This window comes from Macrotis lagotis, chromosome 2 (genome assembly GCF_037893015.1).
Source record: "Macrotis lagotis isolate mMagLag1 chromosome 2, bilby.v1.9.chrom.fasta, whole genome shotgun sequence".
In the NCBI taxonomy this organism is placed as follows: domain Eukaryota; kingdom Metazoa; phylum Chordata; class Mammalia; order Peramelemorphia; family Peramelidae; genus Macrotis; species Macrotis lagotis.
The window spans coordinates 108,198,694-108,221,554 of record NC_133659.1 but is presented as its reverse complement, the minus strand read 5'-3'; the positions used below and the strand labels follow the sequence as shown (position 1 = coordinate 108,221,554).

At 38.3% G+C, this 22,861-nt stretch overlaps 1 protein-coding gene and 1 long non-coding RNA gene across 2 annotated transcripts in view; both read right to left on the bottom strand.

The window, feature by feature from the left end:
- Positions 1-22,861, bottom strand: part of LOC141511149 (uncharacterized) — a 90,004-nt gene that overhangs the window by 15,423 nt on the left and 51,720 nt on the right. The gene's annotated exons all lie outside the window — the stretch shown is intronic.
- The window catches only part of LOC141513073 (complement receptor type 2-like), a 35,916-nt gene continuing 25,674 nt past the window's right edge, over positions 12,620-22,861 (bottom strand). Inside the window, 11 exon segments of the mRNA XM_074222556.1 lie at positions 12,620-13,077; positions 13,684-13,860; positions 14,343-14,750; positions 15,340-15,516; positions 15,999-16,406; positions 17,193-17,346; positions 17,349-17,380; positions 17,863-18,270; positions 19,107-19,283; positions 19,767-20,174; positions 21,678-22,085. Of these exon segments, the coding sequence (XP_074078657.1) occupies positions 12,662-13,077; positions 13,684-13,860; positions 14,343-14,750; positions 15,340-15,516; positions 15,999-16,406; positions 17,193-17,346; positions 17,349-17,380; positions 17,863-18,270; positions 19,107-19,283; positions 19,767-20,174; positions 21,678-22,085 (3,173 nt within the window). The 3' untranslated portion in view covers positions 12,620-12,661.

Here is a 22,861-nt window from a genome sequence, read left to right as displayed (position 1 = left end):
GCACTGGCCCTGCTAACATTTTTCAAAGAAATTTAATAATGATTTAAAATCTATGACAAAATGTTACATTTAACATTAACATGCATAATCTCAGTAAAAAGAAAATGAACAGGAACTGGTGATTCATAAATCCTAATCTCTGACATCTCAGGGTGTTTCTAAGTTATATGGTACACATAACTTTCTTTTTAAAAATTTTATTAAAATTATGATTATTTTACTTCTCTTCTTAGAAGTCACTTGGGTTTCATAGACTCAGAGAATTGTGGAGTTGGAGACAATCTTGGCAGTTATCCAATGCAACCTATAGCCAATGAATGCAAATGATGATACTGATTGTGCAACCTTTTAGGCTGAGATGCAACACATGAATCCATTCTCTATCACTTGTGATAATTTTCGTCTTACAAATAACACCAAGAAAACACAGGTGGTCTACCAGCCAGTACCATACCATCTATGTAGAATCAGAAGTTAAATCAAATAGAGAAATTTTGCATACTGTGGATGAGTGCACTTACTTTGGTGGTATACTTTCCAAAAATGAACATATAGACGATGAGGTTGACACACACATAGACAGAGCTAGCTCGGTGTTTGGGAGAATTCAAAGGAAAGTGTATGAGCATGGAGGTATTGGGATGCTTATGAGACTGAAGGTATACAGAGTCATTGTGTTGAACTCATTATGCCTATGAAATCTGAAGTGTACAGTGCCCATGCCAGGAAATTGAATTGCTTCCATTTTGAATTGTCTTAGGAAGATTCTGGAGATCAACTGAAAGATGAGGTATTGGGCTCTGAGGTCCTTTCTTGAGCTAACTGCCAAGCATTCAAACTCTCCTTCAGAGAGAACCATTCCAATGGACTGGCCATGTTGCTCAAATGCCAATCATACATTTACCTAAAAGACTATTTTATGGAGAACTTCCACAAGTCAAACTCTCATCCAGAGGTCAGAAGAAGTGCTACAAGAACACTCTTAAAGCCTTCCTGAAGAACTTTGGGCTTGATTGTGTGACATGGGAGACATTGGCAAAGGAATGCCCAGCATGATGTACCTTCATTGAAGAAGGCACTATGCTCTCAAGAAGAATTGAAGAAGCTCAAAAAAATTTGAGATAGGCAAATTTGGACACTCCTACTCCAAATATTCATATGAACTATTTGTGCCCTGCTCATGGTAGAAGATTCCAAGCTCATATTGGTCTGATCAGTCACAACTGGACATACATTACCTTGACTCCAGCACAGTGATGTCACTTTTGTTTTTGTTTTTGCAAAGCAATGGTGTTAAATGACTTGTCCAAGGTCATATAGCTAAGTAAATATTAAGTGTCTAAGGCTAAATTTGAACTCAGGTCCTCCTGATTCTAGGACTGGTGCTCTATCTACTATGCACTACAAGTTGTCCCATAGTGATATCATTTTGAACCTTTTTGAGAATGAAGAACCACAATCGATCAACTATGATATACTTGACAAGTGGCCATCCAGATTTTGTTGGAAAACTTTCAAAGAGGGAGGCTTTGTCACACCCATTCTACTTTTAGATAGCTTTAATTGTTAAAAAGTTTATCTTGACATCAAGCCTAAATTGATCTCTTTTCAACTTCCATCCAATCCTCTTGGGTTTTTCAAAATTTTGTATGCTAATAAATAAATCTAATTGATCCCCAAAATGACAAGCCTTCAAATACTTGTTGACAGCTATCACATTCCCACTTCTTCCCCATAGTCTTCTCTTCTAAGCTAAAGAAATTCCTTTCTTTCCATTTTTTTTTGCAAGGCAATGGGGTTAAGTGACTTGCCCAAGGCCCCACAGCTAGGTAATTATTAAGTGTCTGAGGTCAGATTTGAACCCAGGTACTCCTAACTCCAGGGCCGGTGCTCTATCCACTAAACCGCCTAGCTGCCCCAGAAATCCCTTTCTTTCAAACAGTCTTCATATAGCATAAACTCAAGGCCCTTTACCATCCTGGATGACCTACTCTAGTATTTTCTTATCAATACCCTTTTAAATTCATGGTCTCTGAATATGTCATATGAGGTCTGATAAAGACAGATAAGTGAGATATCATTTCTCAATTCCTGGGAGCTAATGCCCCTCTCTATATAGACTAAGATTACATTAATTTTTTTTAGCTTTTGTATTACATTGGTGACACTGAACTTGGAATTGATTAAAACCCCAATATTTTTTTCAGAGGAGCTATCTAACCATGATTCCCACAATTTACATTTGTGAAGTTGATTTTTTGTCACCAAGAACAAGAAATCACATTTCTACTTATTGGAATTGCTTTTTAAAAGATTCAACCCAATACACTATCTAGATTCTTTTGGTTCCTCAGATCTATCATTTGCCAAGATCAATATTTTTCTCAGTTTTGTGTCATCTGAAAATCTGATAAGCATATCATTTATGCCTTTATCAAAGTTACTGATAGGTTAACTAGCAAAGGCCCCAGCACAAATTCTTGGGTACTTTACTGAAGATTTTCTACCATCAATTATTTGTTGAATGTAGACATCCTACTAGTTCAAAAATCCACCTTATTATTTGTCTAATCTATACATTCTCTTTATACTCTTTATTAACTTACTATATTCTATCATGTACTGTTTACTTTTTCTTGCTAGTCTAAATCACCAAAAGACCTCATGATATAATATTTGCAACATAAAACTTATTTTTCCCCCCAATTTAACCACTCTTCCAAACTTCCTTATTATCATCAAAGACATGCCCATTCATTCAGTCTCCCAGATTCATTATCTTCATCCTATCCTAGGCTCTTTAACTCTTTCTCTTATGCCACATAACTGATTAGTTGCCAAATTTTGCTGTTTCAACCCCAACAACATCTTTTCTATCTGATTCTTTCTCTAATCACATCTACAAAGGTCCTTAACACCTCTCAGCTGGATGACTGCAACAGGTTCTAATTTTGCTCAATCTAATCTACCCTACACATTGTTGCCAAAATGAATTCCTTAAGTACAAACTAATTAGGTAATTCTTCTATTCAATTAAAACAAATAATTTTTTATTTCCCAATTGATAAATTTCACATCAAAGGATGTGAAAGGGGCAGTTTTCAGACAAAGTAATCAAAGCTATCTGTAATCATATGAAAAATGCTTTAAATCACTAATGATTAGTAAAATGCAGATGAAAACTACTCTGAGGCACGACTCCACAGCTATTAGATTGACTAATATGACAGAAAAAGAAAATGACAAATGTTGGAGGGGATATGGAAAAATTGAGACACTAATGCAATGCTGGTGAACTTACTGTTTTTCACAACTGGAGTTTTGAACTTATTCAACAATGCTGTAGAACAATTTGAAACTATATCCAAAGACCTATAGAACCTTTGTACCAAGCATTAGCATTACTAAGTCTGTATCCCAAACACATAATAAACAAAAAGGAAAAGGACTTATATGTACAAACATAACTATAGCTACTTTTTTGTGGTAGCAAAGAATAGGAAATTTAGGGGATGTCCAACCAATTGGGAAATGGTCTAACAAGTTTTGATATATGATTGTGATGAAATATTATTGTGCTATAAGAAAGATGAGCAGAATGCTCTCAGAAAAACCTGGAAAGAACTGAAGCAAAGTAAACTGAGCAGAAACCAAGAGAGCATTATATATAGTAACAGCAATATAATTTGATGAACAATTGTAAATAACTTAGCCATTCTCAGCAATACTGAAGAAATTAAGATGAAAACTGTTATCCATTTCCAAAGAGATAATTATTAGGGTTTGAGTGCAGATGAGAGCATGATTTAAAATTTTTTTCTTTATTTTTCTTGGAGTTTCTTTTGGTCTATGCTTTCTTTCACAATATGACAAATATGGAAATATGTTTTGAATGACTACACAGGCATAACCTATATCAAATTGCTTGCCTTCTCAGTGAAAGAGAAGAGAAGGAAAGAAGGAAGAGAATTAGAAATCAAAAATATTGAAATTAATGTTAAAATTGTTTTATATGTGATTGGGGGAAATAAAATATTAAACATTAAGAAAAAAGAAATGCACATGAATGACTTTCTATAAGTCCTTCACAATCTGACCACACTAATCTTTCAAGTTCTACTGTAAATTCTCTCCTCTTCCTCTGCTCTGTGATCTAAGCAAAATTGATCTTTTTTTTGTGTTGTCTCCCATTATCTGTGCTTTTGTACTAGAATCCCATGTGTGGAATGTATGTGTCCCTCCCCTCCTCCCCCTTGTCTCTTTCTCAGAGTATTCTTCTCTTCAAGACTCCACACAGAATACCATCTTTCATATCAAGGACCATTTTTTTTCTCATTGCTTCAAATACAAGAGATTTCAAGATACCTTTAACTTAAGTACTTGTTATTCATTTTTATTTATCCACTTAATTCTATATATCTATAATTATGTATATATGTATATGTATGCATTATGCATATGCATATGTGTCTATCTTATTCTTACTATTCTGATGATAACACTCTCAGAACTGTTTATTGGTTTTGTATCATCAGAACCTAGCACAGTGACTTGTATGTAGTGTCACTTAAAATGTGTTTTGAATTTGACACCCATACACACCAATTTGTTCTAGCCTTAAAAATTTGAGCAGAAAAAAGAAAGACAGCTTTGCAATAAGTGACAAATTTGTTGTAGGATCCTTCATTGCTACAACTTATAGATGACTCTCCCAAAAGGAAATAGCTTACATCACATTTATAGGACACTCACATCCCAGGATAATTCTGGAGCTTTAACAAGAGAAAAGAAGGCATTGAAAAGAAGGTTCCAAAAGAAAAATGGCTATCTATGTTTAAATCACATGAAATGATTTTCATAATTGTAAATAATAAGAGAAATGCAAATGCCAACCCTGAAGTTTCACTACACACCCTGAAGATTGGCAAAGATTTTGAGGAATCTACAAGTTTCTACACTATTCACTGTTGATAAGTCATCATGATGATTTTGGAATGTGACTTGAGAGTCACATTCAAGTCACTAAAAGGTCCATATTCTTTGATTCAGAGATTCCACTGCTAGGTTTCTATCTTATGGAAGTCACAGATAAGTTCTTATAAAAACCAAAATATTTATACTTCCACTTTTTATTAAAGCACAGAATTGGAAACAAAGTAGACACTTGTAAATTGGAAAGTGACTAAATAAATTGTTACATCTATGGAGTGCCTTATCACTGTTCTAAAATAGCAATGAATATGATAAAAATAAAAGAGCATGGATTTATATAATCTGATGGAGAATAAAGTATCAGAGCCAAGAAAATATATGTAATGACAATGTAACCAAGAAAAAATAAACAATCACAAAACAGTTAAAAGTGTATGCTGCAAAGTGCAAAGAACAAGCATGGTTCCAAAAAAAGATATTAGAAGACAACTCCCACCTCATACCTTTACAGAGATGGGGGAGCCATGGATCTGGTACATTGCACAAATATTTAGACTATTCCAATGCACATCTCAGTTTTGTTGACTTATTCCTCTTTTTTCTTTCTTAAAAAAATCATTTATTCTATGAAATGTTTCTCTTGGAGGGGAAAGGGAAGAAATACTAGTAGAAATTTTGATGATATAAAAAAGTCTAAATGACATCTATAACATTTTATTGAAAAACCTCAAGTCAGGGACAGCTAGGTGGCATAGTGGATAAAGCACTGGCCCTGGAGTCAGGAGTACCTGGGTTCAAATCTGGTCTCAGACACTTAATTACCTAGCTGTGTGGCCTTGGGCAAGCCACTTAACCCCATTTGCCTTACCAAAAAAAAACACCTAAAAAAAAAGAAAAACTTCAAGTCTATGTCACTCCATTTTCTTGATAATCACTCATACATCTCTCTCCTAGGAGACAGAATTCTTTTTCCTCCTATACTCCTCTGGACTCATTCACAAAATACTAGTTTTCCATAGAGAAAGGTAGATACAATTTCACTTATATAAACTTCACCAGAAATACTTAGAGGGAACAGACAATTAATAACTACAGAAAAGTTGGAGCTGGATGCTTATTTTAGTTATTACCATCAAGAAATCTTTTCTTCTCCCCATGTGAGTTCAAGATAAAACTATATAATTAATCCATCTCCACAAATTTCTAAAATTTCTATCTTAACCAAGTTTATTTCTTAACTTAATTTCTTAACTTAACTTACTTCCCAAAGGATTTAAGACAAACTCTCCTTCAATTACTCCCCCTAAATCCCAATTAATCCCTCCTTTACAAAGAGGAATCTTTGGGAACCAAAACCTATTCCCCACCTCGGGATTCTGATAAGAGTTTACAAACATGACCAGTTAATTAGTACCTAGAAACAGATGGTAATATAGTTTCACCTTTCAATGTCCATCCCTATCTGAATCATGCCATTTATAGTCAAAACAGGTGCCACTGACCAAGACTTTGGGTGAATGAAATATGACAGACTTATAGTTTTCAGTGCTAGAAACTTTATCAGGAAAAAATCTCAGTTACATGTAGTAGTTTAATTTCCATACATAGAAAAGTCCAAGAGATAAGGATACTTGTTAAATAAAGGTCTGAAAAGCCCAAGAGTTAAGCACACCTCACCTATTACATTAAAGGTCTAGAAACTCCACGTGTAGTGTTGGATGACAATGAAGAACTTTTAAAGGAAATCACTAGGCTAAACTAAAAATTAAGTCACAGAAATAATACAAAAGCTCTCATTCAAGCTGTATCAATTCACACTTAACCCTCTTGGCAAGATAAATTAACTGAAATCATAGGACTGTCAATTGAGGGAAACTGCAATTGATCTTCTATGGATTCACATGATGCTTCTAAAGAAGCAAGACTAAGATCACATAAGAATACTTCCAAATTTTAAAAAAAAGTAGCCCAAATTGGAACCAGTGGTACTTTCACACTGTGAGGCAGAAAGACTCCAAGTTCCCGAGGGCATACAGCAAATTAATATTTTTCCTAGAGTTACAGGTATAATCTACAGACTTGCCAAAAGCAAAGTGGCCTCTTTTCTAACCTGTGTACTAACCATGGGGGTATTTGAAGAGCTGCTGGGCACTCTGAAGAAAAAAAGTACTCTTTATGTAAAAACACCAACTAAAAGGAATTCATGTTAAAGTCAATCTGAAAATTTTAGCAGAAGACAACTAAATTTCATTCAGTCAAAGAATAATTTTTCCTATTCTAAGAGAAAGTGACAATTTTAGGAAGTGCCTTTCATTTTCTATTCAACTCTGCAATTCTCTAAGATCAAATTGGGGACAGTCTTGTTTTCAAAAGACATAACAGAGAAATCATTTGCAAAACTTCCTACAATTATGATTACTTTATACTTAGTATATTGTTTCAGAGGACCATAGACTTGTGGACCTATCAGAAGTTCATCTACTGCAACTTATATTTTATTGAGATCATTCTCTGAGAGCTCCCTCTTCTGCATTCTTCCTCATCTCACACTACTTAGATTTTTTTTAACCACTATCTCTTTTCTCCTATTTAACAGGAAGATCTCTATAGCCCTTATCTATATAGTCCTCCTTTATACCAAAACAAATCCCTCTACATGTTTAAGTGATCCCATTCATCTTATCTTCTCTAGCAGATTATCATTCCTACTTTCTCACATTTAGCTTCAGTCTGCCTCATCTACTGACTACTTTTTCCGGATTGTCATATCTGCCCATGTACAAAAAATCCTCACTTGATCATCCATTGTAATTAGTTATTATACCTTATCTCTCCTTTTATTGTGATTAAACTCCTTGAGAAGGTCACATCTCCTTTCTTCTCACTATCTGTTTAATGCTCCCCAATCTCATAATTAGACTGAACATTGATTGCTCTCTCCAAAGTTACTAATGATCTCTTTGTTATCAAATCCAATGGCCTTTTTAAAATCTTCAACCTTCTTGCTATGTCTGCAGCTTCTGGCACGGTTTATTGTTCTCTTCTCCTTAATATTCTCTTCTCTCTAGGTTTTTGGGACACAAATCTATCTCAATTCTCCAAGATGTTCATGTATATCATGCCCACTAGTACTGGGTCTTATTCTTTTCTCCCTCTAAACAATTAGAATTGATTATTTCATTAGATTCCACTTATTCAATTATCATCTCTATGCTGATGATTCTGAAATCTAATAATCCAGCTCTAATTTTTCTGCTCTTATATTCCAGCTACCTGGTAGACATCTCAAACTGGAAATCCTGTAGACATTTTAATTAAACATGTCCAAAACTGGACTGTATCTTCTCCCCAAATTTTCTCTTTCTTCCAAACTTTCCAATTACTATTGAAATTCTCCTCCTCCTCCTTGCCTTTCAATATTGCAGCCTAAATGTAACTCCTCACCCTCTCTCAACCCCTCCGACTCCAAGCCAAACATGCCAAGACATAATGATTTCACCTTTGCAACAACCCCTATAACATAACTACAGTTGTGCTTCAGGCTTTCTTTGCTACAAATCTGGATTACAATAATAATCTGTTAGTTGATCTCCTTATTACCGGATTCCCTCTTTTACAATCTGTTCTCCACTCAACTGTTAAAGTGATCTTTATAAAACTGGGTTCTGATACGTCATCATTCTAATAAATATACTACCACAGTTCCCAATACTTTCAGGATCCAAGATAAAATACAGCATTTGATGTTAAAAGCCTGATTCCCAACCCCTAAATACCTTTTCTAGTCTTAGACCTTCCACTTGAACATATACTCTGGGATTCACTGAAAGTGTCATCGTGTTTAATCCTGAAACAAGAAACTTTTATTTTCTGACTTCAGATATCTTCTCTGGCTGAACCACATGCATAAAGTAAACTCTGTCCTCACTTGAACAGTCTGACTACCTTACCTTCCTTCAAGACTCAAGCAAAATATCATCCTTTTAATGCTAGGGCCTTTATGGTGTTGATTAGTTAAAATTTATCCTGTATATAGCTTGTTATTATATAAGGATTTTATGTTGTTCCCATTGGACTGAAAGCTCCTGGAGAGTAAGGACTGTCATTTATATTTCCACTAATTAAATGTTTAGTGACTGAAGATATTGCTGAGAAAAAGCAAGGTTAAAGTGATATGCAGGGCACATAGGGATAATGCAAGAATTTAGGAAGAAGGAAAATTAAATTACTTAATGATTATTAAGTACTTTTGATTATTTAAATACTCTATAAATATATTTTAAGCTAAACATTTGTTATGGAGCAACTTTTGATAAGGGAGAAAAATATACAAAAATCTCCAAAATTTACCTTTTCTTTACTTAGGTATCTTTTATTCACCCTTTTCATAGATTGGTGCTTCAGGATCCCATGTGCCACTGGCACCACAGCAGATCTGACTGCTGACCATCAGCATGAAGCCAAGGTTACAATGAAATATCATATTGCCATTATAACAATATGGGGGTCCCTGTTATGATATCTTTTAGTCATTATGAACTATGAGTAGAGGAAACAGAAAGCTCAGACTGAGGGGCAGCTGCACTCCAAATCCCATTGCCTTCTCAGTGTCACTTGTACAGTGGATGGTGCTCTCTCCAACAAGGTTGAATTTTGTGCCTCTTTCTGGGCCAGCATTACATGTATAAGTTTACTTTGGTTCCATATGGAACATTGTCTATAAGGCTATCCATATACTTTCCATTTTCAATCATAGAAGGAGGAGGGTACAGGATTGCTAGAGAGGAGAGATGGAGACTGCAGCATTCTGTGAAAATCTTGATACTAAAGCAAGGATAGCTTCTGCTATGAAGACTAGGTGTAAATGAAGCAGCAGGAACATAACATTCTCTTACAACTCCCTATGACTAATATGCATAAAAATGAATGAGTGGAACAAAACAAAATTTTATCTGTGGAACATTCCATTGTAAAGTGTTCCTCAGGATGCCCAAACTGCTTTACTGTAATGGCTTCATAACTACTAAATGAATACACACAGGGTAATATTGATCAGGAGATGCTGACAAGTGCAAAGTTCTCTACATGTGGGGACTAGGTTCTAGATTCTAGTGATTGCCATTGCTGGTTTTCTCATAGGATGTATGGGGATCCTGTGTCAATTATGAAGTTCTGCTGCCTTGTGTCTATTTGATGATCCTGGAGTTGACAAAGGGGCATTTGGCTTTGAAATGCCAAACTTATCAAATGAGAATATAGTGCTAAACAAACTTTAATGTGCTGATAAATAGCAGCTGATGGAAATATTTAGGCTCGGAAATCTCAGAAGCAACATTAGAACAAAGCTAAAACCACAAGCACCTTGACAGTGAAGCACAAGAGGTTTCCAGACCCCTTTAGTAGGACAGTGAATGGTATCTCCTCCTATTATTGAAAAGCTTCACTGTATTTTATACAACTGGATATCCCAGGGTTTCAAATTCCCACATTCCTATATTGCCAAAGAGGGGATCTCAGGAGGGCATTGGCATGCTGAGGAATGAGGTTCTCATATCAAACAGCAGTATAAAGAAATGATACAAGTTAACACAGAGTACCAACTGACTAAGGAGAAATAAGCAGTGGCAGCAAAAGGGTCTCACCACAAGAGGGATCCTTTTGCTTCTCTGGGGATACTGCCACCCTCATATAGTAATGATTTCCTTTTGCTTTTCTGGGGATACAGCCACCCTCACAAAGTAATGATTTCTTCTCCAAACCATTCTTCTTTATATAGGACAAAACAAGATATCCTTGCTTCTGGATCCTAAAGGAAAATTATACTAAGCTTACATTTTGGATATTGTCTAACATGATCATTAGATGAACAGCGGCCTGACAATGTATGCCATTTGTGGGATTACTCATGGTGGAGAACAATGTGTAATCATCATCATCACCATTTTTTAAATGAGTGATACAGCAGGCCACAGGAATATCTAATGAACATGGGGAAATCATGAAAGATCCTCGCTATTTCAAAGAGCTCTCTTTTCCCAAATAGATTCTTTCAAAAGACAGAAGTTCAATTTCTGCTTCACTTTTGGAGATCTTACCCATTTCACAGAGTGGTGCTTCAGGATCCCATATACCACAGGCACTACAACGGATCTGATGATTGCCCTTCAGGGTGAAGCCAAGGTTATAACAAAATACTACACTGGCATTATATAAATTTTGGGGTCCCTGTCCAGATGTCTTGCAGCCATTTGGAACTCTGAGATCTTGGCACTGAGTAGAGGAAACAGAAAGCTCACACCAAGAGGCAGCTGCACTCCAAATTCCATTTCCCTCTCTATGGATGGTGCTTTCTGCAATGAGGTTGAATTTCACACCTCTTTCTGGGTCAGCATTGCAATTGGAAGTTACTTTGGTTCCATAAGAAATATTCTTTGTGGGATTATCCTTGTATTTCCCATTTTCAGTCATAGGAGGAGGAGGGCACAGGATTGCTAGAGAGAAGAGAGATGGAGACTACAACATTCTGTGGCAATCTTGGATACCAAACCAAGGACAGCTTCTGCTATGAAGACTAGGTCTAAATGAACCTGAACCAAAACTTGCTTCAATGGACCTTTTGACTAATATGCATAAAAATAAATGAATAGAGGTAAATCAAATATTATTTGTGGAACATTCCATCATAAAATATTCCTCAGAATGCCCCAAACTGCTTAATGAGATGACTCTATAACCAATACATGATTACACCAGTGGAAAAATGATCAGGAGCTGCTGAGAATAGGAAAGTTCTCTGTATATAGACACCAATTCCTAGATTCATCTGATTCTCACTATGTGTATGATGATCTTATGGCATTTATAAAGTTTTGTTGCATTGTGCTTACTTGATGAAAGTTTTGACAGATCCTGATGGTTACAAAGGGACATTTGTATCCTGAAGTTTTGGCATGTCAATTTTATTAAAAGAGGGCTTAAAGTGTTTAACTTTAAGGTGCTGACAACTGATGGAACTATCTGGGCTTGGAAATCTCAGAAGTAACAATAAAACAAAGTGAAAACCATAAGCATCTTGACAATGAGGAACAAGAGGCTTCCAGACTCCTTCAGTAGTGCAGTGAATGGTGTTTTCTCCTATCAGTGAACAGGCACAATCACAACTGTACTTTACAGATGTCCCAGGGTCCAAAAGTACTACATTCCTACCTGTCTGCTGTCCATGGGGGATCTCAGGAGGGGACTGGCATATTGAGGGAAGTTTCCCAAATCAAACACCAGTACAGAGAAATGGCACAGGCTAACATACAACACCAAGTGACTAGAGAAAAGAGAATAATGGGAACAAAAGGGGTTCATCAAAAAGGGGATACTTTTGCTTCTCTGGGGATACTGCCACCTTCACAAAATGACCTCTAATGATTTCTGTTCCAAAGCATCGTTCTGATAATAGTACAAAATAAGAGATCCTTACCTCTGGATCCTAAAGAAAAGCTATTGGATATTGTTTAACATGATCATTAGATAAACAGTGCCATAAAAATGTATACCATTTGTGGGTTTATACATGGTTGAGAAGTATGAGCAATCATCATGACCATTTTTTTAAAATAAGTGACGCAGCAGGTCACAGAAACAGCTGAAAAAATGGGAAAACCATGAAAGACCCGTTTCAATGATCACCCTTCACCCAAAAGAGAGCAGTTAAACTTCTGCTTTTCTTTTGGAGATCTCACTCACCCTTTTCACAGATTGGTGGTTCAGGATCCCATGTGCCACTGGTACTACAGCGGATATGACTGCTGCCCTTCAGGTTGAAACCAAGGTTGCAATGAAAAACCACATAGTCATTATAGAAATATGGGGGCCCGTGTCCAGACATCTTGTAGCCATTTGGAACTCTGAGATCTTGGCACTGAATAGAGGAAGCAGAAAGCTCACATCGTGGGGCAGTTGCATTCCAAATCCCATTGCCTTCTCTGTCACTTGTACAATGGATGGTGCTCTCTCCAATGAGATTGAATTTCATTCCTCTTTCTGGGTCAGGATAGCATTCGTAAGTTACTTTGGTTCCATAAGAAACATTCTCTGCGGAATTACCCTTGTATTTCCCATTTTCAATCACAGGAGGAGGAGGGCACAGGATAGCTATAAAGAGAAGAGAGATGGAGACTACAGAAATCTGTGGCAATCTTCGATATCAAACCAAGGACAGCTTCTGCTAGGAAGACTAAGTCTAAATGAAGCTGGAGTAAATCTTGCTCTTACACTCCTTATGATTAAAAATGAATGAGTAGAGGTAAATCAGATTTTGCCTAGGGAATATTTTATTGTAAAATGTTCCCCAGGATGCTTTAGTTATTTTGACTCCATAACCATTCAATGATTACACCAGTGGAATAATGACCAGAAGCTGTTGAAAATTGCAAAGTTCTCTGCATGCAGGGACTAGCTCCAAGATTCTAATGATTGCATTTGCAAGCTTTCCCATCAATAATGGGTTGTATGGTGGTCCTGTGGCATTAATGCAGTTCTGCTGCTTTGTGCCTGCTTGATGATTAATTGGATTGGTCCTAAGGTTGAAAAAGGGGCATTTCTATCTGGAATCTTTGCCATGCCAATCTTTTCAAATGAGAATTTAAAGTGTTAAACTTTAACATGCTGATAAATGAAAGTCATCATTTCAATGAATGGAAATATCTGGGCTTGGAAATCTCGGAAGAAACAATAGAATAAAGTTAACACCACAAGCACCTTGGCAGCGAGGCACATGAGGCTTCCAGACTCCTTCAGAAGTACAGTGAATGGTGTCTCCTCCTATTAGTGAATAACCATGATCACAAGTGTAGGTTACAGATGCCCCAGGGTCCAAAAATGCCACATTCCTGCTTGTGTGCTGTCCATGGAGGATTTCAGGAGGGGACTGGCATGCTGAGGAAAGAGTTTCTTATATCAAATACCAGTATAAAGAAACAGCATAGGCTGACACAGAGCACCAATTGACCAGGGAGCAATAAACAGTGGAAGGAAAAGGGCCTCACCCCACCAAGAGGGACTCTTGATACTCTAGGGATACTGCTACCTATGTAAAATGGCCCCTGATGTTTTCTGCTCCAAATCATCCTTCTGATTATAGGACAATTCTGAATTCTAAAGAAAGCTGTACTAAACTTCCATTTTGGCTATTGTTTAACATGATCTGTAGATGAACAGTAACCTGATAATGCATTCCTTTTGTGGGATTACCCATGTGGGAGAACTCCACAGAATCCTCAAAGCACAATTTTTAAAATGAGTGAAAATGGGAAAATCATGAAAGACCTTTGCTTGTTCAATGATCCCACTTCTCCCAAATAGATTCTCTCAAAAGCTAAAAGTTTAGCCTCTGCTTCTCTTTTGGAGATCTCACTCACCCTTTTCACAGATTGGTGCTTCAGGATCCCATGTACCACTGGCACTACAACGGATCTGATGGCTGCCCTTCAGGGTGAAGCCAAGGTTACAACGCAATACCACACTGTCATTATAAAAATATGGGGGTCCCTGTCCGGATATCTTGTAGCCATTTGGAACTCTGAGATCTTGGCACTGAATAGAGGAAGCAGAAAGCTCACATCGTGGCGCAGTTGCATTCCAAATCCCTTTGCCCTCTTTGACACTTGTACAATGGATGGTGCTCTGTCCAATGAGGTTGAACTTCACGCCTCTTTCTGGGTCAGGATTGCATTTATAAGTCACTTTGGTTCCATATGGAACATTCTCTGCAGGACTACCCGTGGACTTTCCATTTTCAATCACAGGAGGAGGAGGGCACAGGATTGCTAGAGAGAAGAGAGATGGAGACTACAGCTTTCTTTAGCAATCTTGGATACCAAACCAAGGACAGCTTCTGCTGGGAAGACTAAGTCTAAATGAAGCTAGAACACATCTTGCTCTTAGACTTCCTATGATTAAAAATGAATGAGTAGAGGTAAATCAAATTTTGCCTAGAGAATATTCCATTGTAAAATGTTCCCCAGGATGCTTTAGTATTTTGGCTCCATAACCATTCAGTGATTACACCAGTGAAATAATGACCAGAATCTGTTGAAAAATTGCAAAGTTCACTGCATGCAGGGACTAGTTCCTAGATTCTACTGATTGCCATTGCAAGCTTTCCCATCAACAATGGGGTGTATGGTGGTCCTGTGGCATTAATGCAGTTGTGCTGCTTTGTGCTTACTGGATGATTAATTTGGACAGGTCTGAGTTTGAAAAGGGGGCATTTCTATCCTAAAGTTTTGACATGCCAATCTTATCAAATGAGAATTTAAAGTGCTGATAAATGACAGTCATCATTGTAGAGAATGGAAATATCTGGGCTTGGAAATCTCAGAGGAAACAACAGAATAAAGTTAACACCACAAGCACCTTGGCAGCGAGGCACATGAGGCTTCCAGACTCCGTCAGAAGTACAGTGGATGGTGTCTTCTCCTATTAGTGAATAACCATGATCACAAGTGTAGGTTACAGATGTCCCAAGGTCCAAAAATGCCACATTCCTGCCTGTGTGCTGTCCATGGGGGATCTCAGGAGGGGACTGGCATGCTGAGGAAAAAGTTTCTTATATCAAATGCCAGCATAAAGAAACAGCATAGGCTGACGCAGAGCACCAATTGACCAGGGAGCAATAAACAATGGAAGGAAAAGGGCTTCACCCCACCAAGGGGAACTCTTGATACTCTAGGGATACTGCTATGTATGTAAAATGGCCCCTGATGTTTTCTGCTCCAAATCATCCTTCTGATTATAGGACAATTCTGAATTCTAAAGAAAGCTGTACTAAACTTCCATTTTGGCTATTGTTTAACATGATCTGTAGATGAACAGTAACCTGATAATGCATTCCTTTTGTGGGATTACCCATGTGGGAGAACTCCACAGAATCCTCAAAGCACAATTTTTAAAATGAATGAAAATGGGAAAATCATGAAAGACCTTTGCTTGTTCAATGATCCCACTTCTCCCAAATAGATTCTCTCAAAAGCTAAGAGTTCAGCCTCTGCTTCTCTTTTGGAGATCTCACTCACCCTTTTCACAGATTGGTGCTTCAGGATCCCATGTACCACTGGCACTACAACGGATCTGATGGCTGCCCTTCAGGGTGAAGCCAAGGTTACAACGCAATACCACACTGTCATTATAAAAATATGGGGGTCCCTGTCCGGATATCTTGTAGCCATTTGGAACTCTGAGATCTTGGCACTGAATAGAGGAAGCAGAAAGCTCACATCGTGGCGCAGTTGCATTCCAAATCCCATTGCCCTCTTTGACACTTGTACAATGGATGGTGCTCTGTCCAATGAGGTTGAACTTCACGCCTCTTTCTGGGTCAGGATTGCATTTATAAGTCACTTTGGTTCCATACGGAACATTCTCTGCAGGACTACCCGTGAACTCTCCATTTTCAATCACAGGAGGAGGAGGGCACAGGATTGCTAGAGAAAAGAGAGATGGAGACTACAGCTTTCTTTAGCAATCTTGGATATCAAACCAAGGACAGCTTCTGCTAGGAAACTAAGTTAAATGAAGCTGGAGTCCATTTTGCTCTTATACTCGTATTGATTAAAACCGAATGAGTAAGGGGTGGCTAGGTGGCATAGTGGATAAAGCACCAGCCCTGGAGTCAGGAGTACCTGGGTTCAAATCCGGTCTCAGACATTTAATAATTGCCTAGCTGTGTGGACTTGGGCAAGCCACTTAACCCCATTTGCCTTGCAAAAAAAATGAATGAGTAGAGGTAAATCAAATTTTACCTAGGGAATGTTCCATTTTTAAAATGTTCCCCAGGATGCTTTTATATTTTGACTCCATAACCATTCAATGATTACAGCAGTGCAATAATGACCAGGAGCTGTTGAAAATTGCAAAGTTCTCTGCATGCAGGGACTACCTCCTAGATTCTACTGATTACCATTGCAAGCTTTCCCATTGACATGGGTTATATGGTGGTCCTGTGGCACTAATGCAGTTGTGCTGCTTTGTGCCTGCTTGATGATTAATTGGACAGGTCCTGAGGTTGAAAAAGGGTCATTTCTATCCTGAAACTTTGGCATGCCAATCTTTTCAAATGAGAATTTAAAGTGTTAAACTTTAAACTGTTAAACTTTAAATTTAAATTTAAAGTGTTAAACTTAAATGACAGTCATCATTGTAGAGAATGGAAATATCTGGGCTTGGAAATCTCAGAGGAAACAACAGAATAAAGTTAACACCACAAGCACCTTGGCAGCGAGGCACATGAGGCTTCCAGACTCCGTCAGAAGTACAGTGGATGGTGTCTTCTCCTATTAGTGAATAACCATGATCACAAGTGTAGGTTACAGATGTCCCAAGGTCCAAAAATGCCACATTCCTGCCTGTGTGATGTCTGTGTGATGTCCATGGGGGATCTCAGGAGGGGACTGGCATGCTGAGGAAAAAGTTTCTTATATCAAATGCCAGCATAAAGAAACAGCATAGGCTGACGCAGAGCACCAATTGACCAGGGAGCAATAAACAATGGAAGGAAAAGGGCCTCACCCCACCAAGGGGAACTCTTGATACTCTAGGGATACTGCTATGTATGTAAAATGGCCCCTGATGTTTTCTGCTCCAAATCATCCTTCTGATTATAGGACAATTCTGAATTCTAAAGAAAGCTGTACTAAACTTCCATTTTGGCTATTGTTTAACATGATCTGTAGATGAACAGTAACCTGATAATGCATTCCTTTTGTGGGATTACCCATGTGGGAGAACTCCACAGAATCCTCAAAGCACAATTTTTAAAATGAATGAAAATGGGAAAATCATGAAAGACCTTTGCTTGTTCAATGATCCCACTTCTCCCAAATAGATTCTCTCAAAAGCTAAGAGTTCAGCCTCTGCTTCTCTTTTGGAGATCTCACTCACCCTTTTCACAGATTGGTGCTTCAGGATCCCATGTACCACTGGCACTACAACGGATCTGATGGCTGCCCTTCAGGGTGAAGCCAAGGTTACAACGCAATACCACACTGTCATTATAAAAATATGGGGGTCCCTGTCCGGATATCTTGTAGCCATTTGGAACTCTGAGATCTTGGCACTGAATAGAGGAAGCAGAAAGCTCACATCGTGGCGCAGTTGCATTCCAAATCCCATTGCCCTCTTTGACACTTGTACAATGGATGGTGCTCTGTCCAATGAGGTTGAACTTCACGCCTCTTTCTGGGTCAGGATTGCATTTATAAGTCACTTTGGTTCCATACGGAACATTCTCTGCAGGACTACCCGTGAACTCTCCATTTTCAATCACAGGAGGAGGAGGGCACAGGATTGCTAGAGAAAAGAGAGATGGAGACTACAGCTTTCTTTAGCAATCTTGGATATCAAACCAAGGACAGCTTCTGCTAGGAAACTAAGTTAAATGAAGCTGGAGTCCATTTTGCTCTTATACTCGTATTGATTAAAACCGAATGAGTAAGGGGTGGCTAGGTGGCATAGTGGATAAAGCACCAGCCCTGGAGTCAGGAGTACCTGGGTTCAAATCCGGTCTCAGACATTTAATAATTGCCTAGCTGTGTGGACTTGGGCAAGCCACTTAACCCCATTTGCCTTGCAAAAAAAATGAATGAGTAGAGGTAAATCAAATTTTACCTAGGGAATGTTCCATTTTTAAAATGTTCCCCAGGATGCTTTTATATTTTGACTCCATAACCATTCAATGATTACAGCAGTGCAATAATGACCAGGAGCTGTTGAAAATTGCAAAGTTCTCTGCATGCAGGGACTACCTCCTAGATTCTACTGATTACCATTGCAAGCTTTCCCATTGACATGGGTTATATGGTGGTCCTGTGGCACTAATGCAGTTGTGCTGCATTGACATGGGTTATATGGTGGTCCTGTGGCACTAATGCAGTTGTGCTGCTTTGTGCCTGCTTGATGATTAATTGGACAGGTCCTGAGGTTGAAAAAGGGTCATTTCTATCCTGAAACTTTGGCATGCCAATCTTTTCAAATGAGAATTTAAAGTGTTAAACTTTAAACTGTTAAACTTTAAATTTAAATTTAAAGTGTTAAACTTAAATGACAGTCATCATTGCAGAGAATGGAAATATTTGGGCTTGGAAATCTCAGAGGAAACAACAGAATAAAGTTAACACCACAAGCACCTTGGCAGTGAGGCACATGAGGCTTCCAGACTCCGTCAGAAGTACAGTGAATGGTGTCTTCTCCTATTAGTGAATAACCATGATCACAAGTGTAGGTTACAGATGTCCCAAGGTCCAAAAATGCCACATTCCTGCTTGTGTGCTGTCCATGGGGGATCTCAGGAGGGGACTGGCATGCTGAAGAAAGAGTTTCTTATATCAAATACCAGCATAAAGAAACAGCATAGGCTGACACAGAGCACCAATTGACTAGGGAGCAATAAACAGTGGAAGGAAAAGGGCCTCACCCCACCAAGGGGAACTCTTGCTTCTTTAGGGATACTGCTACCTATGTAAAATTGTCACTGATGTTTTCTGCTCCAAATCATCCTTTTGATTATAGGACAATTTTGAATTCTAAAGAAAGCTATACTAAACTTCCATTTTTTGGCTATTGTTTAACATGATCTGTAGATGAACAGTGACCTGATGATGCATTCCTTTCGTGGGATTGCCTATGTAGGAGAACTCCATGCAGTCCCCAAAGCACAATTTTTAACATAAGTGAAAATGGGGAAATCATGAAAGACCTTTGCTTGTTCTGTGAACCCCTTCTCCCAAATAGATTCTCCCCAAAGCGAGAAGTTAAACCTCTGCTTCTCTTTTGGAGATCTCACTCACCCTTTTCACAGACTGGTGCTTCAGGATCCCATGTACCACTGGCACTACAACGGATCTGATGGCTGCCCTTCAGGGTGAAGCCAAGGTTACAACGAAATACCACACTGTCATTATAAAAATATGGGGGTCCCTGTCCGGATATCTTGTAGCCATTTGAAACTCTGAGATCCTGGCACTGAATAGAGGAAGCAGAAAGCTCACATCGTGGGGCAGTTCCATTCCAAATCCCTTTGCCCTCTTTGTCATTTGTACAATGTATGGTGCTCTCTCCAATGAGATTGTATTTCACACCTCTTTCTGGGTCAGGATTGCATTTATAAATTGCTTTGCTTCCATATGGAATATTCTCTGCAGGACTACCCGTGAACTCTCCATTTTCAATCACAGGAGGAGGAGGGCACAGGATTGCTAGAGAGAAGAGAGATGGAGACTACAGCATTCTGTGGCAATCTTGGATACCAAACCAAGGACAGCTTCTGCTAGGAAGACTAAGTCTTAATGAAGCTTGGAGCAGAAATATGTCTTCTACTTCTTATGATTAATATGATTAAAAGCATATAAATACAATATTTATATATAGAATATTCCATTGTAAACTATTCTTCAGGATGCCCAACCTGTTTTTATTATGATGGTGCCATAACCAATAAATCATTTCATGAAGTGGAATCATGATCAGGATCTGCTGACAAGTACAAAGTTCACTGCATGTGTGATTTCTATTTACTGATTTCTATTGAATTTTCTAGTTGACAACAGAGTGTATGGTGGTCTTGTTGCATTTATGGAACTCTGTTGCCTTGTGCTTACTTGATGATCACTTTCACAAGTCCTTGGATTGAGCAAGGGTCATTTTTATCCTGAAGCTTTAAGTTGCCAAGTTCATCAGATGAAAGCTTAAAGTGTTAAATGAACTTTAAAGAGTTGAGAAATGGCAGCCATCATTACAACAGATAGAAATATCTGGGCTTGGAAATCTCAGATGAAACAATAGAACAAAGTTAACAACAGAAGCACCGTGACAGTGAGGCACAGGAGGCCTCCAGATACCTTCAGTCATACAGTTTATGGAGTCTTCTCCTATTATTGAATAACCATGATCACACCTGTACTTTAGAGATGTCCTAGGGTCTAAAAGTGCTACATTCCTGCCTTTGTGCTGCCCATGGGGCATCTCAGGAGGGGACTAGAATGCTGAGGGAAGAGTTTCCTAAATCAAACACCAGTATAAAGGTTTGGCATAGGCTCACAGACCATCAGTATACTAGGGAGAAATAAAAAAAAATGGAAGCAACAGGGCCTCACCACAACAAAGGGGATCCTTTTGCTTCTCTAGGGATACTGCTACCTTCACAAAGTGGTCCCTGATGCTTTCTGCTCCAAACTATCCTTCTGATTACATTACAAAACAAGAGATCCTTGCCTCTGGTTCCTAAAGAATGCCATACTAAACTGACATTTGGATATTGTTTAATATGATCATTGGATTAACAGTGACTGAACAATGCATTCCTTTTGTGGTATTACCTATGGTGAAGTAGTCCGCATAATTATTAAAGCACCATTTTTTAAAAAATGTGTTCCTGATGGGGCAGCAAGGGGAACAGTAGATAGAGCACCAGCCCTGGATTCAGGAATACCTGAGTTCAAATCTGGTCTCAGACACTTACTAATTACCTAACTGTGAGGCCTTGGGCAAGCCTTTTAACAGCATTGCCTTGCAAAAACAAACAAATAAATAAACAAATAAACAAACAAATAAATAAAATGCATTCTTGATGCAACATGGCTGATGAAAATGGAGAAATCATGGAAAACCTTTGCCATTTCAATGATTCCCCCTTTTTTCAGATAGATTCTCTCAAAAGAGAGAAGTTAAACTTCTGGTTCTCTTTTGGAGATCTCACTCACCCATTTCACAGATTGGTGCTTCAGGATCCCATGTACCACTGGGACTACAGCGGATCTGACTGCTGCCCTTCAGTTTGAAGCCAAGGTTACAACGAAATACCACACTGTCATTATAAAAATATGGGGGTCCCTGTCCGGATATCTTGTAGCCATTTGGAACTCTGAGATCTTGGCACTGAATAGAGGAAGCAGAAAGCTCACATCGCGGGGCAGTTGCATTCCAAATCCCATTGCCCTCTTTGTCACTTGTACAGTGGATTGTGCTCTCTCCAATGAGGTTGAATTTCACGCCTCTTTCTGGGTCAGGATTGCATTTATAAGTTACTTTGGTTCCATAAAGAACACTGTCTGCAGGATTACCCATATATTTCCCATTTTCAATCACAGGAGGTAGAGGGCACAGGATAGCTAAAAAGAGAAGAGAGAAGGAGACTACAGCACTCTGTGGCAATCTTGGATATTAAACCAAGGATAGATTCTGCTAGGAAGACTAAGTCTAAATGAAGCTGGAGCATATCTTGCTCTTATACTCCCTATGGTTAATATTCATTAAAATGAATAAGTAGAGGTAAATAAAATTTTAATGTAGGGAATATTCCACTGTGAAATATAAAACTGTTTTACTCTGATGGCTCCATAAGCAATCAATGATTATACCCAGTGGATTCATGATCTGGAGCTGATGAGAAGTTCAACGTTCTCTGTAAGTGGGGACTATATCCTAGATTCAACTGATTTTCATCATGGGTTTTCTAGTTGACAATAGAGTATATTCTGTGGCATTTATGGAGCTCTACCACCTTGAGCTTACTTGATGATCATTTTGACAGGTCCTGGTATTGACAAAGGGGGCATTTTTATCCTGAAGCTTTGAGTTGCTAAGCTTATCAAATAAGAGCTTAAAGTGTTAAACAAACTTTAAAGTGCTGACAAATGACAGCCATTATTACAGCTGATAGAAATATTTGGGCTTGGAAATCTCAGAAGTAACAAGAGAACACAATAAAAACCACAAGCACTTTGACATTGAGGCACAGGAGGCCTCCATACTCCTTCACTAGTACATTGAATGTTGTCTTCTCCTATTAGTGAATAGCTATGATCACAACTGTAGTTTACAGATGTCCCAGGGTCCAAAAGTGTCACATTCCAGCCTTATGTTGTCCATGGAAGATCTCAGGAGG